At 37.6% G+C, this 23947-nt stretch overlaps 1 protein-coding gene across 1 annotated transcript; it reads right to left on the bottom strand.

The window, feature by feature from the left end:
• Window positions 1-5679: 5679 nt before the first annotated feature.
• Window positions 5680-23946, bottom strand: LOC306878441 (N-acetylglucosamine-1-phosphodiester alpha-N-acetylglucosaminidase-like). Its single transcript, XM_079430798.1, has 11 exons — window positions 23579-23946; window positions 21982-22464; window positions 19735-19874; window positions 19461-19569; window positions 18076-18204; window positions 17791-17996; window positions 17521-17568; window positions 14631-14759; window positions 13280-13411; window positions 9542-9623; window positions 5680-8457 (listed from the first exon to the last, which is right to left on the bottom strand). The coding sequence occupies exons 1-11, from the start codon at window positions 23662-23664 to the stop codon at window positions 8226-8228; spliced, it is 1776 nt and encodes a 591-aa protein (XP_079286924.1). The 5' UTR covers window positions 23665-23946; the 3' UTR covers window positions 5680-8225.
• Window position 23947: the final 1 nt, after the last annotated feature.

The following is a 23947-nucleotide window of genomic DNA, read 5'->3' as shown; positions in this document are numbered from 1 at the left end:
TAGGGGGCAATCTGACTCCCGCTGTTAGGCGACAGTGAGAATGGTGTAAAATTTACGGTTAGTCATGTCAGAGATCCAACCACGGATTGGCATGTTATCTCAGAAACAGGCTCAGCCATCACACTGAATCAGGTAAGCTGGTTATATGTTTATGTTTCTTAATGCTACGCACTGGAAACGCAGCAAACAACATGTGAATGATGTTCGCACACTTGGGGGGCGCGAGTGAAATTAGACAAACTTGGGGGGGCGCATGTCCTAAAAGGTTGAAACCCCTGGTCTAGAGAGCCAATACAGAGCCAGGTCGTTTCATGTTTCGGATCACTAGCGCGTCACAACAGGCACCTGTACAGAGCATCAGCGCCACGCAGATCGATCGATCGGCACACAACACACTAAAGCACCGCGAGAGCGGTCCAAAAGCATAAAGAGCCGTCTGCTTTCCAGTCGCTCCCGCAGCACCCCGATATGCCTCGCACCGACCGGTCCGCACAGTGCCGATGTATCCTGGACAAGCCTAAACAAACTATAAGCAATTGGGGACGTTGCGTTGCTATTGATGTTCATGGCTTTCCGAACCTACATCGGCATCCAAACACGGCGAATCAAAAGTGTTAGCGTTTAGCTGCTATTTCAAACATGGCGGTCCAAGTTTCAGTTCGTCTTGTTAGTCACGGTAACCCCGCCCCCATCTCCTGATCTGAGAGATCACACTTACCCCTTTTCCACCAAGGCAGTTCCAGTGCTGGTTCGGAGCCAGAGCCTACTTTCAAACCGGTTCTTTGTTTTTCGACATCCAAAGCACCAGCTCCGAACCAGTAAAAGCGGTTCGTAAGTAGCACCACAACATTGCTGGGCTAGAAGAAAGAACCGCTTGCGTCAGGAGATGGGGGCGGGGTTACCGTGACCAACAAGACGAACCGAAACTTGGACCGCCATATTTGAAATGGCAGCTAAACGCTAACACTTTTGATTCGCCGTGTTTGGATGCCGATGTAGGTTCGCAAAGCCATGAACATCAATAGCAACGCAACGTCCCCCATTGCTGATAGTTTGTTTAGGCTTGTCCGGGATAGATCGGCGCTGCGCGGACCGGTCGGCGCGAGCCATATCGGGGTGCTGCGGGAGCGACTGGAAAGCAGACGGCTTTTGGATCGCTCTCGCGGTGCTTTAGTGTGTTGTGTGCCGATCGATCGATCTGCGTGGCGCTGATGCTCTGTACAGATGCCTGCTGTGCCGCGCTAGTGATCCGAAACATGAAACGTATTCAGTGACGTAAGACCTGGCTCTGTATTGGCTCTCTAGACTGTGGAAAAGCAACCGGTTCTTAAAGGGCTCGCCAGTCGAACCAACTAAGAACCGGCTATAGCACTGGCTCTGAACTAGCACCTGGAACTGCTTTGGTGGAAAAGGGGTAACTTTTATTGGTAAGCGGATATAAATTAAATACACTCCATTATGTATCAACTTGGTTTTTCATTATATAGGAGATCTTCACTACATACACATTTCTCAAAGGAAAAGCGATGAAGAGAATCCCATTTTATCTCAATTGTTGTAAAAAAAAAACAAAAAAAAAACATGGGAAATCCTCTTAAAAATAAATCTTTACAGATGTAAGTGGAGAAATAAAATGCAAAAAGCCATATTTACTTGATCATGCACATGACATAAAGAGAAAAATACAATTAAAGCAGAACATATCAGAACTGCATTTTGAAAAACCTTTTGAAAAATCTTCTCAAACAAGCCCAAGCCTGGTCTTAAGTTAGGATCCTAGCCTGGGCAAGATGTCTTCAGCTGATTTAGCTGGTTTCCCCAACTGGCCAAACCCCTTCTGAAACTTTATATTTTGCAGGCCCAAAACTGAACACTGCACACATTTCAATGTTGCTTTACTGATATTGTTCAAACTGCTGGTCCAAAATGGTAACAACATTTAATGTGGAAGCACTGGACAAAACAAGATACCTTATACTTAAGGTAACAACTGTTCAAGTTATATTACTAACGCACCATGCATTGAGAAAGCAATCTGAATAACTGTACAGGTGCACACATATTTAAGAAAGCTGCATTTGCTTGTCATACATGATGGTTTATTGACCCGCACATATAGAGCCTGGCAGGGGGAGGGATGAGTGTAACCCTACACCGAGCGACTGGGCGGACCGTGAACCCAAACGCTTCAACGGACTGCTGAACAAAGCTTAATCCGTAAAATCCGAACATGCTCACATTGCAGAAACAAACAATGAACATCAAATCGCCTGCAGGCTTCGACTTTACGCGATGCTGAATGTCGATATAGGCTATGTAAAAAAAAAATCGCTTTTTTTCCCCACAACCTACATTGAGTAAATTTTGTTTATACATTCATAGTGTTCTTTAAGTCCAAGTTTTAATGGTCGATCCACAACAAAGAGGTTTTAACTCACCTGCGGCAAAAAGTAATGTAAACAGGAAGAGGGTTGACTTCAACAACAAAAACAGATCACAGTGCTTGAGGTAGATTATTTGCCGTGCGATATATAAAAATATAATTCTTCCCGGAGAAGTTTCTGGACCCTTTAGTTCGTAGTTTTGTCGGTTCTTCTCCGAGGTCTCAACTGCTCTCTTTGTTATTGTTGAGGAAAATGAACAGCTGATCGGTCGTTACGTAGCTGAGGACAGCCTATGGGCGGGGCTTATCAGACCCTCTCAGCCAATGAAATGGCGCCCCTGACTATGATTGACTGTCACCAACGCACGTGACCTCATCCCGGGAAAGGCAAGACCACTCCATGTTAAGGAGCGTCACTCATTGTTTGTACAAAGTTTTTGAAATTATTCTTTAAAAATATAATAGTTCAGTAAGCCTTACATATTATCCTCTTAACTTTTGAATCATTATTGATTGAGCAGGATCAAGTAAGTTATAAAAAATTACTGAAGACAGAACTATAAAATCATTTGGAAGAATCTACTCGCATTACATAACTGAAATGACTGGAATTTGTTCATGAAGTTTATATTCAACCAGACATTCTGATGGCTCTAAAAACTTTTAACTACGTTAACGTGTTTTCATCCAACTAAACAAACTGTTAAATGACATAACATCCTAAAAATGCATTTATTACTTACCAAATAAATAAACTGACAAAATATAGATTTGATTATTGGAAAAGAACATGATTGCACAGCTTCAAAATATCTGACCACAGAATGCATGACTGACCAATCAGAATCAAGTGCATCTAATTATTAAAAGACTTGAGTAAAACTGTCAATTGAAAATGGTATATTCTTTTAGCTCTTTATTGAGTGAAAATGTCTAGAACAAAACACTGAAATCCTCCCCCATTATAGATGTAGGTCACCAGTTTTTTGGGAACAAAGCACTCCACCCCCCTCAACACATACTCAGATGGATGTATTCAAGAAGCCTGTTTTGCTAAGGGAGGCCCGTTCTAAGCTTCAGCTATCTGCCCCCGCTAAGAACAAAAGGACTTACCCTGGTGAGTCAGCAGATCTAATAAAGAAAGCTAAACATGTGATTGCATCATCCATACATTCAGATCTATACAGATAATATATATGATCATTATTAATAGCTAGTTATATTAAAACACATTTTAGGAATAATGTTGAGAAATGTGCATTGTGTAATAAAACAAAAACACTCCAAATAAATTTATATTTATATTTATTTCAGTAAGTGATACAGCAATGTTAAAGGATTTGAAGTATACTTAGTATGAATGTATTTTAAATAAATGATGGCATCGTTTTTTTATAGAGATTACTGTATATACTGCATAATTGAGAATATAAATTTCAGTCCTGCTCAGCGTTCGTACCCTTTGTCCTGTCTTCCCTGGAAATGAGACAGATGACCTTTTCATCAGGATGGAATTTTTTTTTAACTTTCTTTCCTGGTTTGTAATTATGTCTCTGAAAAAGCCCTTTTTCTAGTTTCAGTCCACTTCCACTTTTCAGACCACAACACTGGTCCCGTTTATGTACAGGAGGGACAATTTCCCTTTTGGATAAATATGTTCTAACCCTCCATTTTCCCCCTGTAGGATGACGTGAGAGTGAATCAGCGTTCGCATGCGCTGTTTTTCTTGTATCTGGATATTTCCTTTATTCACCCTCCAAAACAAGGCCACACCTGCTCACTCTGGGTTAAACCATAAAGATAAGCCACAACCCACCCTGACCTCACAGGCCTTGTCTGAAGTGGTGTCAGAACATCCAGTCATTTAACTGATTAAAATGTCAGTCGAGAGTTTGTTGAGTATTTGGAAAAGTAACTTTTTGGATGAAGTAAGATTTTATTGCATGCTATTTATTATTTGAGCACATTATTTTTATAAAATACGTTATTGTATTATAATAAATTATTTTTAAAAAAGCTCATAAAATCTGAATAAAACGCATGCCTAATTCCACCCTAACTAGGTTTAAGATTTCTAATCTGTTGTCTGAACTGATTCAAGGCCTGCTATAACAGAACATGTCTATTATGTTCATTATGATTTCACAGCATTCCTGATATAAACAACATATTATCCACCGTTCAGAGGTCCACACTTAAATGCAATTCTGTTAATGTTTAGGGCATGTACCAAACCTGGTGTGCAATAAACCATAGTCAAGTTATTTAATTTGACATAAAATGAACAGATGAAAACAAGGCTGTGAAGGAGTAACACCATATAATCTCACAAATCGATGGGAGATTTTGTGGTGGTCTTTATACAGGTCCATACACACATTCTCAGTGGTAACCTTTTTGTGAGTCATTCTTTGATGTAATACAAGTGTCCACGGATGACGAAACTCATATGTCACAGAATCCTTGTGGCATTTCCAGAGCTTCTTTTTCTGACGCAACTAAAAGTCAAAAGGGGAGTGTGACGAAGAGTTTAATCACAAAAAGCACTACGTACACAGACATGATCTCTGAAACGACCTGGTTTACTACCTGATACTTAGGTTAAACAAACGCATTGCATAAACTTGCAATGGCCCCAAAATGTATTTGGTGGATGCATGCAAAGTGTGCGAGTCAGTGAGCTGTCAGCCATGACATCCTGTCAGTCAGAACCTGTAGGCCTTGTGGTTGTGTGAGACTATTAATGTTGTGGCTTGTACAGAAACTGCTGTTAAAATGTTGCAGGAATCTTGTGCCTCTAGAAATATTCCTCTGCATACCAAACACCATAAAGCATGTAGTAAAAAAAGTGACAGCATGATGCAAGCGAAGGCCTGAAAAGCACTGAATAATTTTAAAATGTCAAATTGAGGAAGATATACTTTGTCATCGAATATAATGGCTCAGTTCCTGTGGTTCAGTGGTCGTGGGTTCAATTCCCAGGGAACACACATACTGATAAAAAGAAATGTATAGCCTGAATGCACTGTAAGTCGCTTTGGATAAAAGCGTCTGCTAAATGCATAAATGTAATGTATAATATCACACTAGTATGCCTCAAGGTGTACTGTATTGCACTTCTACTGTTGTTAAGATGTAATTTTTTTAGAGCTTGAGAGGAATACAATATAAAACTGTTTAGACGATGGATGACCCCATCTTTAACCTTGTCAGATGCAAAATATGACAATCAGATGAGTTTTGAGTAATGTAGTGGCAAAAAAGTGAAACTTCCATTCAATCATGAAAACCAATGACAAAGCACACAAATGGCTTTTATTAGTCGTTTTGTCGGTTGATAAACGTGACCTGATTTGGATCCCATGTACTCAATGCTATTTAACAACTTTTGAAAAGACAACGAGTCACTCATCTGCGTTATGTTAAAGAATAATGTTACAAACATATTGCAAGGAGTTTAATGGAATAGCAAGTGAAAAACAATGCTACTGACATGGCATTTAAATATTACTGAAAAACCAGCACAAAATTAAATGAAACATGATAAAGCACAAATATGTTCTTTGTTGAAACAATCTAGTCAGAACAACCACTTTTTAACAAACAATTAACAGCACAATAAAATCCACATCTTCATGTTCTGTGACACACATCTGTTCCTGAACACAATTTTCTATTGAGCACACCCAGGAAAAACAGGCTTTTAACTTTTCTCTGGAAGAACACACCTTTCATTCGCAGTCTGTGCAATGACAACCAATTGTGGCCTTTAATGACCTGACAAATTCATTATCAATTCCATCTCAACACAGATAAAACAGTAGTGTATTTGATTAGCAGCCTGACAAGTATGGAGCAGTACATTAACAATCTTTATATAACCTAATAAGTTCATTAAAGACAAATTTTATTAACTGATCCAGTGTATGGAAAATAGAAATTTGGACTAAATATATTTTGGGAGGGTGCTCAGCGGAAAACCAGCCATTTTGTGCACAAACATATGCAATATAAAAAAAATAATTGCTATTTCATATAGAAAAATCTCAAAGTTCATATTATTTTGTAATCATTTTGTTTCATACATTCATTGAAATTCAAAAGGCTATCCACCAATGATCCTGCATGAACCCAAGAACATAAACAGGGGTGAAAGTAATACAGGTCAAGCATACAGGTTTGGCTGTAACTAACCTCAATATCAAGCCCACCTGAGAGCAACCAGACTATCTGAATTAGAGAGATTCCACATAACTTTCAATCAATCAAATCCTTAATCGCACAAGGAATTGTGCAAACAAACAAAATGTACCATTATTTATTATGCATATTCTTTTGATAGCAATTTCTATTGTTTAACAAAAGGACACGCAACATAAAATCACTCACTTCAAATGAGTGTCAGCAGCCTCAGACACTCTGATTAGCATCATGACCGAACCATGGACAAACAAGTACCCTCTCTAACCTGTGCGGCATCTGCCTACTTGATTAGGTTGAAATCAAAAACTACATCAAAAACCTGGATTGAAGTCTTTGTCCCTGTCTGCTTTACACTTACAAGGCGATCAGCATAGAGGTCGCTTGCAGTGAAGAACATATGCAAAGCAGGCAGTGAGCTAGGTGGAAGTTAATAAACAGTCAAATGTTTCACACTGCAGACAAAAACCTTTCACTATTATATGACATAATATTTCTGTAACTTTGAAACTAAACATCACTTTATGGGCGAAAAGATGTACAAGTTAAATGATCTCTTAAAACACGACAAGCCTAAATCTATTTGAATGCTGAACAGGAAGCAACACAGGAACTACAGACTCGAGTAAATGTTCCTCTTCCATAATATTTGCGTCATGCTTCAGAGCTAAAACAGAATCTGACAAAACACTTCATCTCAAACCTCTTCCCAAAGCCTGGATTCAATGCTTTAGAACAGAGAAAAAAAGAGCAACTTTAAGCCAAGCACAAAAGAAATGTTCTTCTCTTGCTTTCCTATAGAGTGTGAAAACAATCCAGGCCTTGATTATAAATTTTTTTTTTTTTTCTTTTCTTTCCATATCGTGTTTCTATGGCTGGTTCTAAGCGCCTAAGACAACACACAAAACAGCTCTATGATAAGGCTGGCAGGAGTTGGCAAGGCGTTTACAGAAACAAAAGAATCAAAATAAACTGAATGACCTCAAGAGCCACAGGAGGGAAAAAAATCATTCAATAAAACTGTTTCAAAATAGCAGTTTGGCAAGTTCCTGCAGGAAGGATTCCGCAAAAAGAGTTCATAGTTCAAAACTTGTCTGTTCCTATGGCAACAGGTGGAACAACTGAATGGCCTGTCTATAAAAAGGCTTAGTGGTGATATTGCTTATCTTCTCATCTGAAAACCAAAATAAAAGTCTTCCTTGAGGTCAATGAAATAGTATTTTAAACCATGAGTAATGTTGATAAACTGGTTCTTACATTGCTAGCAGCTACAATGAGTGTACTAAAAACCCAAACAAACCAGAAAATGTCCAAAATGCAGTAGAACTGCACAATCAAGGCACTTGGCATGTGTTGAACTGGCGTCTACAGACTTAGCAGGGGCGAATGTGAACGCACTGAGCCGCGCAGACAGCTGTTAACAGGATGCTAACACCCATCTCATTGTCCATCATCGCTAATTTGTATGCCCCAATCCAAAGACGAAGAGACCTTTCCAAAAGCTCATCGATTCACAGCAGGAACAAACAAACCCTTTCCTCGTCCTCAGACTAATGAGGGCTTGTTTTGGCTAGCTAGCTTGCTCTCTGCTGGATGGCACATTTGCGTGAACCTGCACAAGTGGATTCATTTTGAAACACGGTTATGAGGAGTCTTGCGAGTCAGAGTCTTCTTGCTGAAAAAGACCTTTCCCAGACTTCGTCCCCTGTCCTCTGCTTCGCTCCACGGATCCGTTGATCTCTCCCAGTGGCAAGTAGGAGTAGTCCGCCTTCTGCCCGCGCGCTTTGCATTTTCTGCACGTCTGGATAAGGTTAACGGCGAGGCTGGCCAGCAGCGACGTTGCCAGGATAGCGCAGACAACCATCCAGCTTTGTCTGCACACATAAACAAAACACTCTCAGGGTGAGGAGTTGCACTTTGACCTCTGACTCCACTCCTGCTGCCCACAGCCTCCACAAAGCACTTGATTGCAACCAAGGCAACACTGCACAATCCCTTACTTGCATGTGAAAGGCCAAGCTGACTAATAAATTAATCTGTGCCACTCCGCTGCCGCAGAGTTGTTTACCAGTACAGTCGGGGGAACTTGGTTCAGATTTGTCCGAAAGCCTGTTCTGCTAAACAAGGGCCTGGAATTTGTCAGAGTGAATTTCCATGGCAATAATCAAGTTACTCAAACACGCAGATAGGGAATGGTATAAATGACAAGTTGTTTGAGATAGGCTAACAGATTTTTTTTTCTCATGTTGTGGAAACTGCGGCTTTAAGGTATAGGAAAAACATGTCCTATAATTGTAGCCGACATTTAGTTTTTAAAATAGCAATATTTCCACTATGAAAAGGAACCAGAGATGATCACAAGAATGTTCTAAACACAAATGCACCACTGTGATTGATTTATTTTATCAAAACCACCTGACCTCAGTCCACAATTCAGTATTTCACATATTAAAACATCTATATTAAAGTATATTTTTATAAAATTTAAATTATTTCTCTTTTATATAATATATATAATAACAATTTTATATGATTAAATATAATTTTATTTTGATTAATATTTTAGTATTAATAAAATACTGAGTTATGGTTTTAAATTATATTTTCTGTGTCAATCAAATCAGCTCTATTTCAGAAAATATTAAGAAATTATTCTTTTAGAGGACTGATTATCAACTAGAAACACCAGAAAGAAAAAAAAACAGCTTCTGGATTTAATAAATATTTGCTATGCAAAATTAATTATATATTAATTATATTTTTTAATTGTAATTGCATGCTATACTTGTAAATATTCATAAAAAGTATTTTACATGGAAAGTACACATGATTTTTGTATCTGACAGTACTGACACATAGTAAGTAATAAAAAGCTGAAGTGGTGAGAGGAGACGTGCTGGCTGCTGTTATGGTGTGTGTGTGTGTGTGTGTGTGTTTGGAGGGTTTTGGAGCACTTACTCAGATAAATAGGGTTTTGGAGCATGAGCTTCCTCCTCTTGTCTCCATTCCCTCCACATCTGGGTAGCCAGGCAGTGACCAGCTGAAAGATTGTAGGGGGAAAAAACAATGGTTTTGAATCAAATCCCTTGTTAGGACAACAACCCTCCATTACAGGCATATTTCTCCTTTCCCCCCTTTCCTAACTTCAGATGTAACTGTGGGAAACAGAAGTGCAAGTGCAACTGTTGTTTTGTTGCTAAATCAGTTCTGTCTCTATTACTGTCAAAGATTTTTTATTTTATTTTGATGATCATCCAAAAGTGGCTGTAGAGTAAAGCTGCAGTCACACTAGTGAAATTTCAGAGAAACAATTTGCATTGTCTATGGTCAAAAGTGTAGTGTTGTATAAAGCAGGGTTGCTGCAAGATTTTTAAGCTCAAATTTAAGGCTTTTTTTAAGACCAGCACATATAAAATGGTAGGGTCCTAGAAATGCGGTCCTGAAACTGCAGCCTCCAGTATCGCAGGAATACCCGACTCACAACAACAGCCTCACTGAAAATGCACATTCATTTTCTGCCAGCAGTAGCTTAGTACCAGACCTTGAAAAACACAGCGCTCATGTTTATTTAATAAAATCATAGCCGTTTGAAGTTTAATGGTCAAATTAAGCTGTATCGCAATTCTGGTCTGTACCCAAATTTAATACCTCTTGAAATCACAATTAAGATTTTCTTGTACAATTTAAAACTTTTTATGACCTTAAATTGGAAAAATGTAAGAATTTTTAAGAACCCGCGGAACACTGTAAAGCACAGCTCACACAGAAGTCAGTTTCAAAACAAGCAGCTTTATGGTGGTCAACACACCAAATTCAAGTGACCAACTTGAATAGATTTCAAAATCTGCGAGGGGAAATCTTTTGCACTCACATGAGATCACATGGATTCCTATTGAAATGACTGGATTTTGCCTGTGAAAATTTGCAGAAAAAGGCAAATGTGACCGCACCTTAATAATTCATAATGGACACTGATTTTTAATATATAATATTACTTAAGATCAAGAAAATATTAAAATGTGTCAACTATCTTTTTCTTTTTTCCCTTTAAAGTTCAGTTTTAATATTAGTAGTTTTAATTGCGATTAATCTCACATTTGTGTTTGTTCTAAATGTACCTTAAATTAACACTTTTCAAATTTGTAATACTCTAACCAACATGGGAATGGACAAATATGGATACTTTTTTGCAAATGTATGTTTATTATTATTGAAACTATAGTCAACATAGAGTAGACATGTTCATAGATGTTTTTCAAAGAACATGTTGATGTCTATTAGACTACAGAAATACCAGGTTCCCATTACTTCTCTTTCAATTTACTTACACTAACCTGCTTACATTTTTGCAGACAGGGCAGCTCTTCTTCTGAACATGCAAAATGTACATTTATTATTTATAATTAGATTTATTTGCCTCTCTGTGCCCACATACTGTATTTTGATGCAGCTAAATTCTCAATAAAACTGTTTTCATTGGTATATTTTACTGTTTCTGTTGTCAGACAATGGAATGAATATGAAATAGTGACTGAAACGCGACCCATTAAGACTTAGGCTATAACCAGCTCCTTTCCAAGATGTTAATCTGCACAAAAATCCTGTTAATCGAGCCGTCGTCTGATGAAATCAAATACACATAAGATAATGACAATAGCTGTGCTGTGATTCCGGCTATACTTGCATGTAAAATTAGAGAAGCAACATAATATCCGTGTTTAACTGAAAGCGCTGCTCCTCTCTGCCACTCGCTGAACAGAGCAGACGCAGAGAGAGAGAGAAAGAGAGAGGTGTGCGTGCGCTGGGACAGCAAGACCTTGCGCTCATGCGGCAGTACCAGCGAGTCTCAGAAACTAAGTTTAAATAAGGTTTGGTCAAACCCTAAAGATTTGTCGCTAGGCACTTTTTTTTAAATCGGGGGGGGGTGGCAGGGGTCGCTAAAGGGGTCTGCAAAGTCGCTAAGTTGGCAACACTGTACTTCTCCATTTCTCCAACTACGGGTTAGGCCATGGTCAAACAGAAAATGTGCGCTGCGTTAATAAAATTTGTGAATTTGCTTTAACGCAGCGTTAACTGTGACAGCACTAAATATTAGTCAAGCTTTTTGCACAAAAACTATCAGAACTTAGCTTTTACAGGTCAAATACAGCTTGCGCTGCCCCATTATTCAGTTACAGATTTTGGAAAGCCAACATTAGATTGTGCAAGATTGTAAAGATCATGGACCTTGCTAAAACTATAGCGTCCTTTTTGCAGTTCCAAATTCCCAAAAATGTTGGAGTCCAGAAAATTACTGAATGTTTTCGAAGTGCAACATATTTTACATCAACAAATCAAGGAAAGATTCAACTGGATATCAAATCCTTCACATGGAGCAAATAATAGACAAGCCTAATCACCTAGAAGACAGGGAAAGAGAAGCAGAAATCTGTTCACGTGCACAGCAGATGGAGTCATAATGAGTCCGCAGTGTCAACAAATGGCCTGTTCCGGAACTCCCCAGAACAGTGGTTGGGGTTTATTACTTCTCTGGAGGGAAGTCTGAGAATGCATCTTCTTCTCATGTTAAATGACAGAGGTCAGAGAGTTGGGATAGACCGAGCTGACCAAGGTTTTTTTCTGGTCTTGACACAAATAGCTTCTCTGTGGCAGAGGTCATCAGTAACACGAGGGGCTGCTGGTTAGACTGTGATTCTGCCAGGTCTCTTGTCTCAACACCCCCTCCCCAAACACTCGGCAGCTTTGTTTATCACAGACTGTTTGAGGATGTGTGTGCAAATTTGAGTAGACAGGTTGCAATCACGTGATAGTGAATGACCAATCATGAGACACTTTGGATGTCAATAATAAATATAAATACTTGATATGCTGATAAATTAATCAAATTAATCGGAAATAACTGCTTATTAAAATAAAAAACCCTGAATGGTTCTAATTTAAAAACATTACAATATTCTGACAGATGAAACCACTGAAAAAAAACTTAAAATGTGACTGTGTGTGTGTATGTTCCTATATACACGTTCCAAAATTCATATATACCTGAAAAACTCAAGCCTAAAATAATTTTATTATAAAATATTATTTTGGCAATTATATAATACTATAAATAATTATATTGGCAGTATTGCCAATTTTGTTTTGAGTTTTTCAGACTGTAGGAACAATTGTTATCGTGGAATTTATTCAAAAAATTATACTGCCAATTATATTATGTTATAGAATTTAAACTGGCAATGAAATATCAAAATTGCCAATATATTTTTCCAGGCTTTAATTTTTCAGATTGTAGGAACATTTGTTATTATGAACTTTGCATAATTAAGCTTATTCTATTTTTATTTTTTTTAAATGAATAATTGTCCTAAATGGATGGGTTACATGCACAGTCCTAGTAAAAACATTTCCAATGAAATCAGCCAAAAGTTAAGTGGAAAAAGGCTGGTGAGAATTTGAGATCTGTTAAGGCTCGTATTTCAGGCAACTTGCGTGCCATGTTTTACCGTAGAGAAGTGTGGACAGACACTAGCATACGCACACATATAGAAGGACAATGAGGAATGCTGATGGCCGAAGCTGTAAGCAGAAAGAGTTATGTGCTGAGAAAGTGTGAACATTAAACTGATCTATAGAGACGTCACACAGGGAATGTGTTGTTTACATGTCGTGTAAGTGCTAATAGGGGCTGTACCGCACCTCTGTGCAGGCTGATGTTTCTCTCTCCTTGGTATGTGGAGTTGCAGCTTCCTGTGGCAGCGTCACATGGGCACATGTCGTGACATTGACACGGCTGCTTGCAGTTCAGCCCGTAGAATCCAAGAGGGCACTCTGGGACGACAAAGAGAGTAGAGACACAGTTAAAATAATCTATTCTAAAGCAGCATTGCATGCATTACTTAAAGGGGTCACTGGATGCAAAATTCACTTTACAAGTTGTTTGAACATAAATGTGTGTTGGAAGTGTGTACACACATCTATCCTATAATGATAAAAATCCACCCAGAGGTTATTTATAAATCCCTATTTTAAAATCCCTTTCTCAAATCAGGCTGATCTGAGGTTCCAGTCAGAATGATGTAGTTCTGCACAGGCCGCTCACAAGATAGTTGATTGACAAGGCCGTGATTGATTACCTTAGCCCCGCCCTGAGTGAGCTGAGAGCTGTCTACCATCGTGTCGACTCCGGTGCAGGGGAAGACAAAAATGTCTCTGATTAAATGATTGAGGTGCTTTGTTGTTAGATGTAATAATGAATATAGCAGTCGTCAGTTACTCCCGACATCTGAGCCGCTGAAGACGCAGAGGATTAACGTCACTTTCACTTTGAAGTGAATGTGCCGATCCCCGATCTGCTTAAATGCGTCTATGTTCGCACAAATCATTCGTGATCCAGCTTCATCTACAGAAGAAGTGAGTATAAGGGTTTTATTATGAATCTTTCCAAATCGCCTTTCCTAATAATGTACTAGTTAGCCAGTTTCGTGGCTAAAGTAAACAGTACTGCTCGTCACCCCATGGAAGAGAGGGGCGGGGTCAGCAGAGCTCATTAGCATTTAAAGCAACATGGACTAAAATGGCTTGCTAAAAACAGAGCTGATTTTGACATGGTAAAAAAGGTGTTTTTTACCCTACCATTGAGAAATTTTAACCAAAGTATGTTATAGACTTTTCATTAGGACCCTAAAGAATCATATCAACATGAGGAAAATCCGATGACCCCTTTAAGGCAATTCTAGAAGGCATTGCAAGAAAGAAAGGTTAGTTAAAAATATGTTTTAAGTTCTGGAAACTTCACTTAATATTTGTGTGTTAATTATTTTTTTGCTTATTTGAGTATGTGTTAAGCTTTGTGCTAATGTCAAACTATTGGACTCAATGATACATATGAACAATGAACATATATCTGGAACTATATCTCTTACTTTTTTTCAATACCTTCTTGGTAGGCAACACATTAACCCAACTACATGTTAAATTGATTTATCATTTTATCATTTATCAATTTTATTATTTATGTGCATCTGTTAATATATCAAAAACTGCATACCTTGATCGCAGGAATCTCCATGGAAACCAGCAGGACAGGTGCACCGTCCGTGAACAGAATCACATGAGCCTCCGTTTGCACATGCACATGTTTGATTGCAGTCATCGCCATAGAAACCTGCTGCACATACTGTGAGGATACAGACAGATGTTATTCACTGTAGAAGTATAAGCATATTGGTTTAAAACAAAGGTGTAAATGTAACTAATTACTGTACTTTAGTATCTTTTTGGATACTTTGTAGTTGTACTGAGTATCGAAGATATTAACTTTTACTCTCTACTTCACTACATTTTTGAATGAGCATCTGTACTCTTTAGTGAAAGTGAAAGTGATGTGACATGTATGGCCAAGTATGATTACCCATACTCGGAATTTGTGCTCTGCATTTAACCCATCCAAAGTGCACACACACAGCAGTGAACACACACACACCATAAACACACCCGGAGCAGTGGGCAGCCATTTATGCTGCGGCGCCCGGGAGCAGTTGGGGGTTCGGTGCCTTGCTCAAGGGCACCTCAGTCATGGTATTGGAGAGGAGAGAGCGCTGTACATACACTCCCCCACCTACAATTCCTGCCGGACGTGAGACTCGAACTTGCAACCTTTAGATTACGAGTCTGACTCTCTAACCATTAGGCCACGACTTCCCCCCGTGTAGTACTGTAGTACTCTTTACTCAACTACATTTGAAATGAGTGTTGCAGTTACAAATTACATTTTGCATGGTAACTAGCTTTTCTGCAGCAGTTTATTTATGCTACAAAAGATGTGATATCGCCAACTACAGGGCACTGAAAGTACATCTTGTGCATTTTGCCCTGACCCAAACTTATCAACAAGGTTACTTTAACCTTAGCAAGTAGTTGTGAATCACGTGTTTTATAAATGAGATGAGGACATGACCGCAGCTGGAAATGAGGCCGAAACCAGCACATCCAGTGCAAGAAGACTTTAACTTTTTCATTTTACTTAACATTATTTTATTTATCCTTTATACTGAAGAGACTTTTTGAAAGTTATTGTTTTTTTGTTTTTGCAATTTTGAGGTGCTCAGTTTTATTTTGGTTTTAGAAAATAAGTGTGATTGCACTCCTCACAAATCTGCTCTTTCTTGTTTTTGTTGCATTTTCTGTGCCTTGTCCTGGACTTTTATGTCACTTCCTGTCTCGCGTGGTGTTTGAAGTCAGTTTGTATCTTATCTTGTTCAGCTTGTTAGCCTCCTGTATATATACAGTCATGGCCAAAAATATTGGCACCCTTAGTAAATATGATCAAAAATATGATGAAAATTAATCTGCATTGTTAATCCTTTTGATATTTTATTTAAAAAAAAACAAAAATCTAACCTTCCATTGGATAAGAATTTAAAATGGGGGAAAATATCATTATGAAATAAATGTGTAACATTTGGACCAATCAGACACACAAATATTTGGTATAGTTAACAAATAATCTCTTATGCCCCCTCACCTAACCAAAAGGCCAACTATGAGGGTCTGTGGACCCTTCCCCCAGAAATGCATCTAACACCTAAGAACAGGCCTCTGGTTCCATGGCAACCCATCTGATAACACTGGTTTTATTGCTCAAAGGAATGCAGGAACTCACTTCTTTGCCCCTTAGGAAAGAGAAATGGAATCTTCTCTAATTAATTCGTAGAATTAATTAGAGAAGATTACAGCACCTACATCACCACATGTTTGGGAGGAAAAATTCTCCTAGCTCATCCAAAAACAAACTCCAGCATATTCAGTTATCAGACACGACTGGAACTTCAAATGGGACTGGCTTCTATGGTCAGATGAAACAAAAAAATGAGCTTTTTAGCAGCAAACACTCAAGATGGGTTTGGTGAACACAGGGATAAAAAGTACCCCACGTGCACAATGAAATATTCTGCTGTATTTTTGATGTTGTGGGCCTATATTTCTGCTGGAGGTCTTGGATATCTTGTTTAGACACATGGCATCATGGATTCTATCAAATACCAACAGATAAAAAATCAGTAAGTGACTGACTCTGTTAGAAATCTTATAATGGGCCAGGTTTGGATCTTCCAACCATACAATAATCCAAACACAAACCTGAGCGGGGGCGTGATTACATCATTATCAGCAACACTACACCTACGTACCACCCTAACCACTGTACTAAAGCTAAAGCTAAAAATCTATGCTAACTTAATGTTATCCTAACTGATGCAATATTATGCTAATAGCTATGCTTCTAACAATACTACACTAACAACTGTATGCTAATTAACTAACTAGGCTACACAAAATAATCTTAACTATATAAATGGGTATGCTAACTAGATGCTAATATACGCTATCCTGATCGTTTTCAATACTCGCAATTCCAACTCCTGACTCGCTACAGTGATTTTGACGGAACAAGATGTTTTTATACCAGGGGCTGAGGAAAATTCAACTGCAGTAGCCACCGTTCAACCTGAAGAGGCCAGCACTCAGACGTTTTTACACCATATATTGTAGAATTAAAACACTTTATAACCAAATGTCAAAACATTTACTCGAATTAATGCACAGCACTAATAAATACACAGTCTTACAGATCATTAACTCAAAAAAAGAGTTGTTTTAGGGTTTAGTTACCCTTTAAAATCTGATACTTTTACTCAAGTTGTTTTGTAATTGGTGACTTGTAACTTGTAGTGGAGTAATTTTAACTGTAAGGTATCTGTACGTTTACTCAAGTATGATTTTCAGGTACTCTTTAGACCTCTGGTTTAAAATAGTTAAAATGACCACTGCTGACTTGAATAAACTCTTAAGTAATGATCTCCCAAGTAAAGAGCCACTCAGATCTTTATTTGATAGTTAAGTCAGAATCTGTATGACATCCAAGCTGATTTTGCCCTTACCTTGGCTACAGTTTAAACCCATCCATCCAGCATCGCACACACATCCATCTGTTCAGAGAGAGGGATAAGACAGGAAAAATAGAGAGAGAATTGTAGTTAACAGGTTATATATATATATATATAAAAAAACATAAATAATTACAATGTAAGGATTAATGCGTTATATTTTCTCAAGGTGTAACAATGAACAGATGCGTTATGTATTATAACTGTAGTTAGAATTATTAATGAGATCATACAATGCATTATAGGGTGCATTAAAAGGCTCACTCTCAGTGCAGATTCCATGCTCTCCACATTCAGTCTGGCATGTGAGATTGGCACATCCTGGGCTGCTCCAGCCCTGCTGGCACACACACTGGCCATCCACACAGTGTCCATGTCCGCTGCAGTCCTCCGGCTGGCACAGCCTCTCATGAACACACAACACAGTGGATACCGCCCGTGGGCAGCGCCACTTCGGCGTTTTGCTGGAACTTAGGTGAAAATGTTGTGATAAAACAACCAAACTCAGCACACTGTTGTTTGCAAATGTGTAGTTTTGCATTTACACACCAGTGGTCTGAAGGGTAATTGGCCAGGGATCCGTTGAGTATATAAGTGGCCGAGCCGCCTCCATCCAGATTGATGGCATTAATGACATTCTGTTCCTTCAAAAACTTTGCCACTTGCCAGAGGTTCATTCTGCAAAGATCGCAGTTTACTAAAAACGTGTAAAATAAACTGAACTAAACTGTACCTGAACTTCTGGTATGCACTAGTATGTTTAAATAAAGGTTTTAAAACTAAGCTGAAACTTTTGAAAAGTAAACTGCAAAAATGGGTAATTCAGAAATCAGATGTCACAACCATGAGAACACAAACATAACCAATATGCAAATTAGCCAACCATAATAAAGGTAATTTATATATAAATCTTATGCAGGTTTAATTTCAATTAAGGGAATTTTTAAGTGGGTTTAATTAAGGGCCAGAGTGACAAGATTTTTCATTTTCTTTTAAAATATATTTTCTAACGTAAAAACATTAATATTGTAAAATAGCATTTTAATTATTACTATTCATCATTCTAATATCATCTAGAATTATTCTAATATGCTGATTTGCTGCCCATGTAATATCAATGTTGAAAAAAGTGCTGCTTAATATTTTTGTGGAATCCATTATATGTGACCCAGTCATCTTCGAAATTGAGATTTCTACATCATCTGAAAGCTGAATAAATAAGCTTTCCATTGATGTATAGTTTGTTAGGATAGGACAATATTTGGCTGAGCTACAACTACAAATCTGAGGGTGCAAAAAAACAAAATGTAAATATTGAGAAAATCGCCTTTAAAGTTCTTAGCTATGCATATTACTGATCAAAAATTACGTTTTGATATATTTACGGTAGGAAATTCATTAAATATCTTCATGGAACATGATCTTTACTTAATATTAATGATTAATGATTTTTGGCCTAAAAAAAAGGATAATTTTGACCCATACAATGTATTTTTGGCTATTGCTACAAATATACCCCAGCAACTTAAGACTGCTTTTGTGGTCCAGGGTCACATATATTTTTCTTCAGGATTCATTGATGAAAAAAACATTTTTTTCTTTGAAACTGCAATCTTTTGTAACATTATAAATGTCTTTAATGTCAGTCAATTTAATAAATCTTCACTGGAAAAAAAAAAAAGTGTTCCAATTATTTAAAAACAATTATTGACCCCAACCCTTTGAATTTTATTGTATATTATGACATTTTGTTGCAAGAAACCTTGAGTAAAATTACAAGGGAAAAAGGAAAGGAAAAAAAACATTCTTCTTCTGTCTTGTCTTCTTGAGCGAGGTTCATTTTGGGTTATTTATGTTGTAGCATACACAGACAGACAGACAGAAGCGGAGTGATTAACAGCTGAGATCGGCTCAGGTTCAAAGTCCATTCTCACCCTCTTACACCCGTCTGACCATCAACGTGGAAGAGGATGAGTTTGCCCTCTGCATCGTGACCCACCGCCGTACGGGCAGATATCACATCCACAAAGTACTGGAATTTTCCTGCAACATAAAAGATTAATAACCTATTGAATCTTATATTAAAGTCTTTGAGCACAGATGTGTTCGAAAAGACTGAACTATTGTTGAAAATACAGAATTTTAGGGAGTCGGATAAACAAGCTTATTATATGCTCACACTTCAGTCAGAATCTTTTCTAATCTTACCGGTCTTCTGTGTTTCATCACATTCTGCCTGGATGCTCTCATTGATGTAGATCTCACCGTTTCTCAGCAGCCACACTACCCCACTGATCAACTGCACGAAGGGGTTTACCTGATCCAGGATATCATCCTCAGACAGGTAGCTAAGAAAATGCACAAGAAACGGCAAGTGAGACAGATCAAGATAGGATGGTGTAGCCAAATAGTTAAAGATCTAGACTGGTAACTGAAAGGGGTTTGCTTTTGAAATATGTTTTAGTCACAATTTTCTTTCCTGCGTTGATGCATCGCCTATTGAAATAGGAAGGCGTGGTGGGACATATTTTTTTTGTAACTAACCAGTAGCCATTCAAAAGTCTCTTGTTCATGCTCACCAAAGCTGCATTTATTTAATGAAAATACAGAAATAAATTGCAAAATATTTCTCATTTATTAAAATAAGTGTTTTCTATTTTAATATTTTTCTAAAACATAATTTATTCTTGCGGTGGCAAAATTTTAGCAGCCATTACTCCAGTCTTCAGTGTCACATGGTCCTAGAGAAATCATAAGAATTTATACTTTTTTGACTATAGGCTGTTTTGAATTCCTTAAAGCTCATCCAGGTGAATGTCCAAATATCATATCTAACGTCAGAACATTCCGGTTAAAGGCCCTTAACGTCATAATGAATGATAGGCCGAGACACTCTGGGTACATAGCGTTCCAAAATACTGCCTGTTATTAAGAGCACAAAACATGTTATGCAATATTGCCATGTTTTTGTAAAGTTTCTATTTTAGGAAACAGATGTTCTAGGGATCCTGAGTTCCCCACAACTTACTTCCTCCAAATTCTGCACCCATATTTAGGTTGAGGTTTGTTACAGCACCCTGCAGAGGAGGAAACCACTTTGTGCTTATAGACATATGCAAACTGATAATGTGGCAGTGCACTCAAGCAGGGGCGGACTGGGGCTAAAAAGTGGCCCTGGACTTTCTAGCACAGAGCGGCCCACCACACCCGGTCCGCAACACACCACACCATAAACCCACCAGCTAACCAGCTAATTCAGAAATAAAAATGCTATATATTTTTTAATTATTGAAATTATTATCATTAACATTACTGCATGTTTATAATATCAGTCCACATGACAATGCTCTGCTTAAAAGACTTGGAATGTGGTGCAGAATGTGGACTGTTTTTTGTGGTGCCTTTCTATTGGTCCTTTAGAAATCATTCTAATATGCTGATTTTCTGCTCAAGAAAAATTTCTCATTATCAATGTTGAAAACAGTTGTGCTGCTTAATATTTTTATGGAAAATGTTTAATTTTTTTTTATAAATTAATACTTTTATTCAACAAGGTTGCATTAAATTGATTTAAGTGACAGTAAAGTTATTTATACTTATTACAAATTAATTATATTTCAAATTAATTCTGCTCTTTAACTTTGTATTCATCAAATAATCATGAAAAAAGTATCACAGTTTCCACAAAAATATTAAGTGAAAACAGTTTTCAGTATTGAATTTGATAATAATGAAAACCATTAGTAATAGGTTAATTGATCACAAATAATTACTGATAATAATTAGGCAGCAAAACAGCATATTAGAATGATTTCTGAAGGAACATGTGACACTGAAGACTATAGCAATGATGCTGAAAATTCAGCTTTGATCACAGAAATAAATTACATTTTAAAATATCTTTAATAGACAACCAATATTTTAAGTGTAATTTTTTCATATTATATATATATATATATATATATATATATATATATATATATATATATATATATATGTTTGATCAAATAAATTCATCCTCCTTTCAAAAACTAAATAAATAAAAAAAATCTCAATTATTTCAAACATTTGATCGCCAGTGTGTACATAAAATAATGCATGTGAACTAGCAAATGATATTTTTATTAATATATATCACTAATCGTTGTATCTTCAGATGCAATGTTCTAGTTTAGAGTAAGTTTGAGAATGGTATTTTACGTGGTTTTTTTTGTTTTGTTTTGTTTTTTTTATTCTTAGACACGTGAAATTACAGAAGAAGGTGTGATACAGATATAAAAGCACAGCTTAATTATAGGCAGGTCAAAAGTACACTAGCACCCGACCAGGAAAGTCAAGCTCAATTTTCTATTGTTTCCTGGATCACTACACAAAAACAAACCCTGTGGTTTCGCAAAACATCACACAGGCCAGGAGAAAGACTGTAGAGAATGAGAACTCAGGCCGTGTCCTTACCCAAACACTAGCGTCCCATCCTTTCGGATGCCAAACTGAGCATTTTGAATTCCTCCACTGTTCCTCACCAGTTTCCCATCACTTATGACATTCCCCAAACACTGGCCGTTGTCAATGTCAAAGAATCCTCCATTCTGGGCGACGAGGCACTTTCTAGTTTTGGCAGTGTGCTCAACTATTTTTCTGGAACTCCGCCTGCACCCTCCAGGGCCTCCTGGTTCCAGAACGGACACGGATCTCAATGGGTCATGAACCTCTGTGATGTGGCCGCTCGCCCATCTGTGAACGCCAGAGTCATCGGTGATGTCAGAGATGAATATATTTGACGCAAACAATGAAGAGTTAGAGTGTTTGCTTGCTGCCCAGTTTTCATGGGTTACATTGCCATGAGCGATGGGCTGACAGTCCCTCACATGGCGGTGGGAATGAGATGGACCGTGGGATTTGGAGTAGGGTAACAAGAGATCACCATCCGAAGAATGTCTGTGGAAAATGAACATAATTAAATCAGATAAAAAATGTTGCTAAGCTAGTTCGGTTAACTTGGAGCATGTGTGTAACTGATTTAGAGAAAATGAATCCCTCTCCTTGCTCCTACATCTCAGCATGTAGATGTGGTTCATTGTTCTGGTGAGTAAGCACATTTTCATGTGTACATGTTTTTTCATAGACACCTGCTGTTTTGGATACTTCTCAGTCTAAACCCAAGACAACATTATCTGAAGAAAGAGTAAAAATCAGTTGAGGAGCAGCAGATGTTTAATTGCGCAATCCTTATGCAAGTCTAGATTCAGCATGTGGTTGCTGGGATCCTCTTACACCATGCAAATTCAATATGCAAATGAACTGTAGATTCAGTTGGGTGTGCGGGACTGTACTGCAAGTGTGTGTACACAAAACCTAATGAGAACTCCAGTTAAGACAATAATGCTTAAAAGTAACATCTACTATTCTGCAAATTTATCTCAAAGTTTCTATATTGGGAAAACTGATTAAAAACAGACCCCAGGGGACGCTGTTGTTATTTAGGTAGCTTTGCCGATTTACTAAATATTAGTAACATTACATACAATACATAATAGATAAACTTTTACACATTTAAAAATATATTTATATCATTAAAAAATAAGAAGAACACGTGGTTTATCTTATATTATTTATAGCAGATTATTTCTGCATGTTGATGCACTAGATATTATTTTCCAGGCAGTTAGCTGTAGGGGACTTCTGCGCCACTAGTGGCACTAAGAGGAATTGCAAGAATAGGACTGTTTCCGAACAAGCTTCCTCAAATTATTATTATTATTTTTTGCTGTTTACAAACCCTAGGTCTGTCAAAGAGACATATAATGTTACATTTTATGTTTTCCACACTAAAAAATACAGCATAAGTTAGCAACCATATATTTTTCTTCCTTGTGCAAACTGAAACCTAATTATAAAGTCTTTTATAATAAAAAGCTAATTCCAAGAGATTTTCAAAATAAGTCAAAACTGCTAAATAAAACAAAATATAACAAAATTGTAATTATAAATCTCCATCCCAATCAGGGGTACTTAGCAAACTCGTCATCTGCACTATAATACACGTCCTTACCGGATGTCTTTGCATTGGGACAAACATACTCCTAGGTATAAAAGAAACAATGAAATCTGATCGAAATTCACGGACGATGTTGCCATGAGACATACGTATAATAAATAAAACAGAATAGAAGTTACTATCCCGTTTACATCCGTCTTCTTCGATGAAAGGTCTTTCACATGTGCTGGTCATATGATGCTATTCACGTGATCTTATCTGTCATTCATTTCTTCGCTCGCTGTAAATGCAAACAACTGTGCAAAAACATTTAATGTATGTAAACTGCATTCAAATGAAAAAATTACATTTGCAATATGGTTCACTCGGAAACTAAACTTAATTTGGTTGACTTTTGAGCGGAACGCACTATCAGAAGTGCTT

This window comes from Barbus barbus, assembly GCF_936440315.1.
Source record: "Barbus barbus genome assembly, chromosome: 12".
Classification (NCBI taxonomy): Eukaryota; Metazoa; Chordata; class Actinopteri; order Cypriniformes; family Cyprinidae; genus Barbus; species Barbus barbus.
This window is presented reverse-complemented; position numbering and strand designations above follow the sequence as displayed.

Coding starts and splice junctions, on each gene's coding strand:
- LOC306878441 (XM_079430798.1), bottom strand. CDS start 23,664: ATGGCAACATCGTCCGTGAATTTCGATCAGATTTCATTGTTTCTTTTA. Junction 17,569..17,790: donor GCATGGAATCTGCACTGAGA/GTGAGCCTTTTA, acceptor CTCTCTGAACAG/ATGGATGTGTGTGCGATGCT. Junction 14,760..17,520: donor GGGTTTAAACTGTAGCCAAG/GTAAGGGCAAAA, acceptor GTATCCTCACAG/TATGTGCAGCAGGTTTCTAT.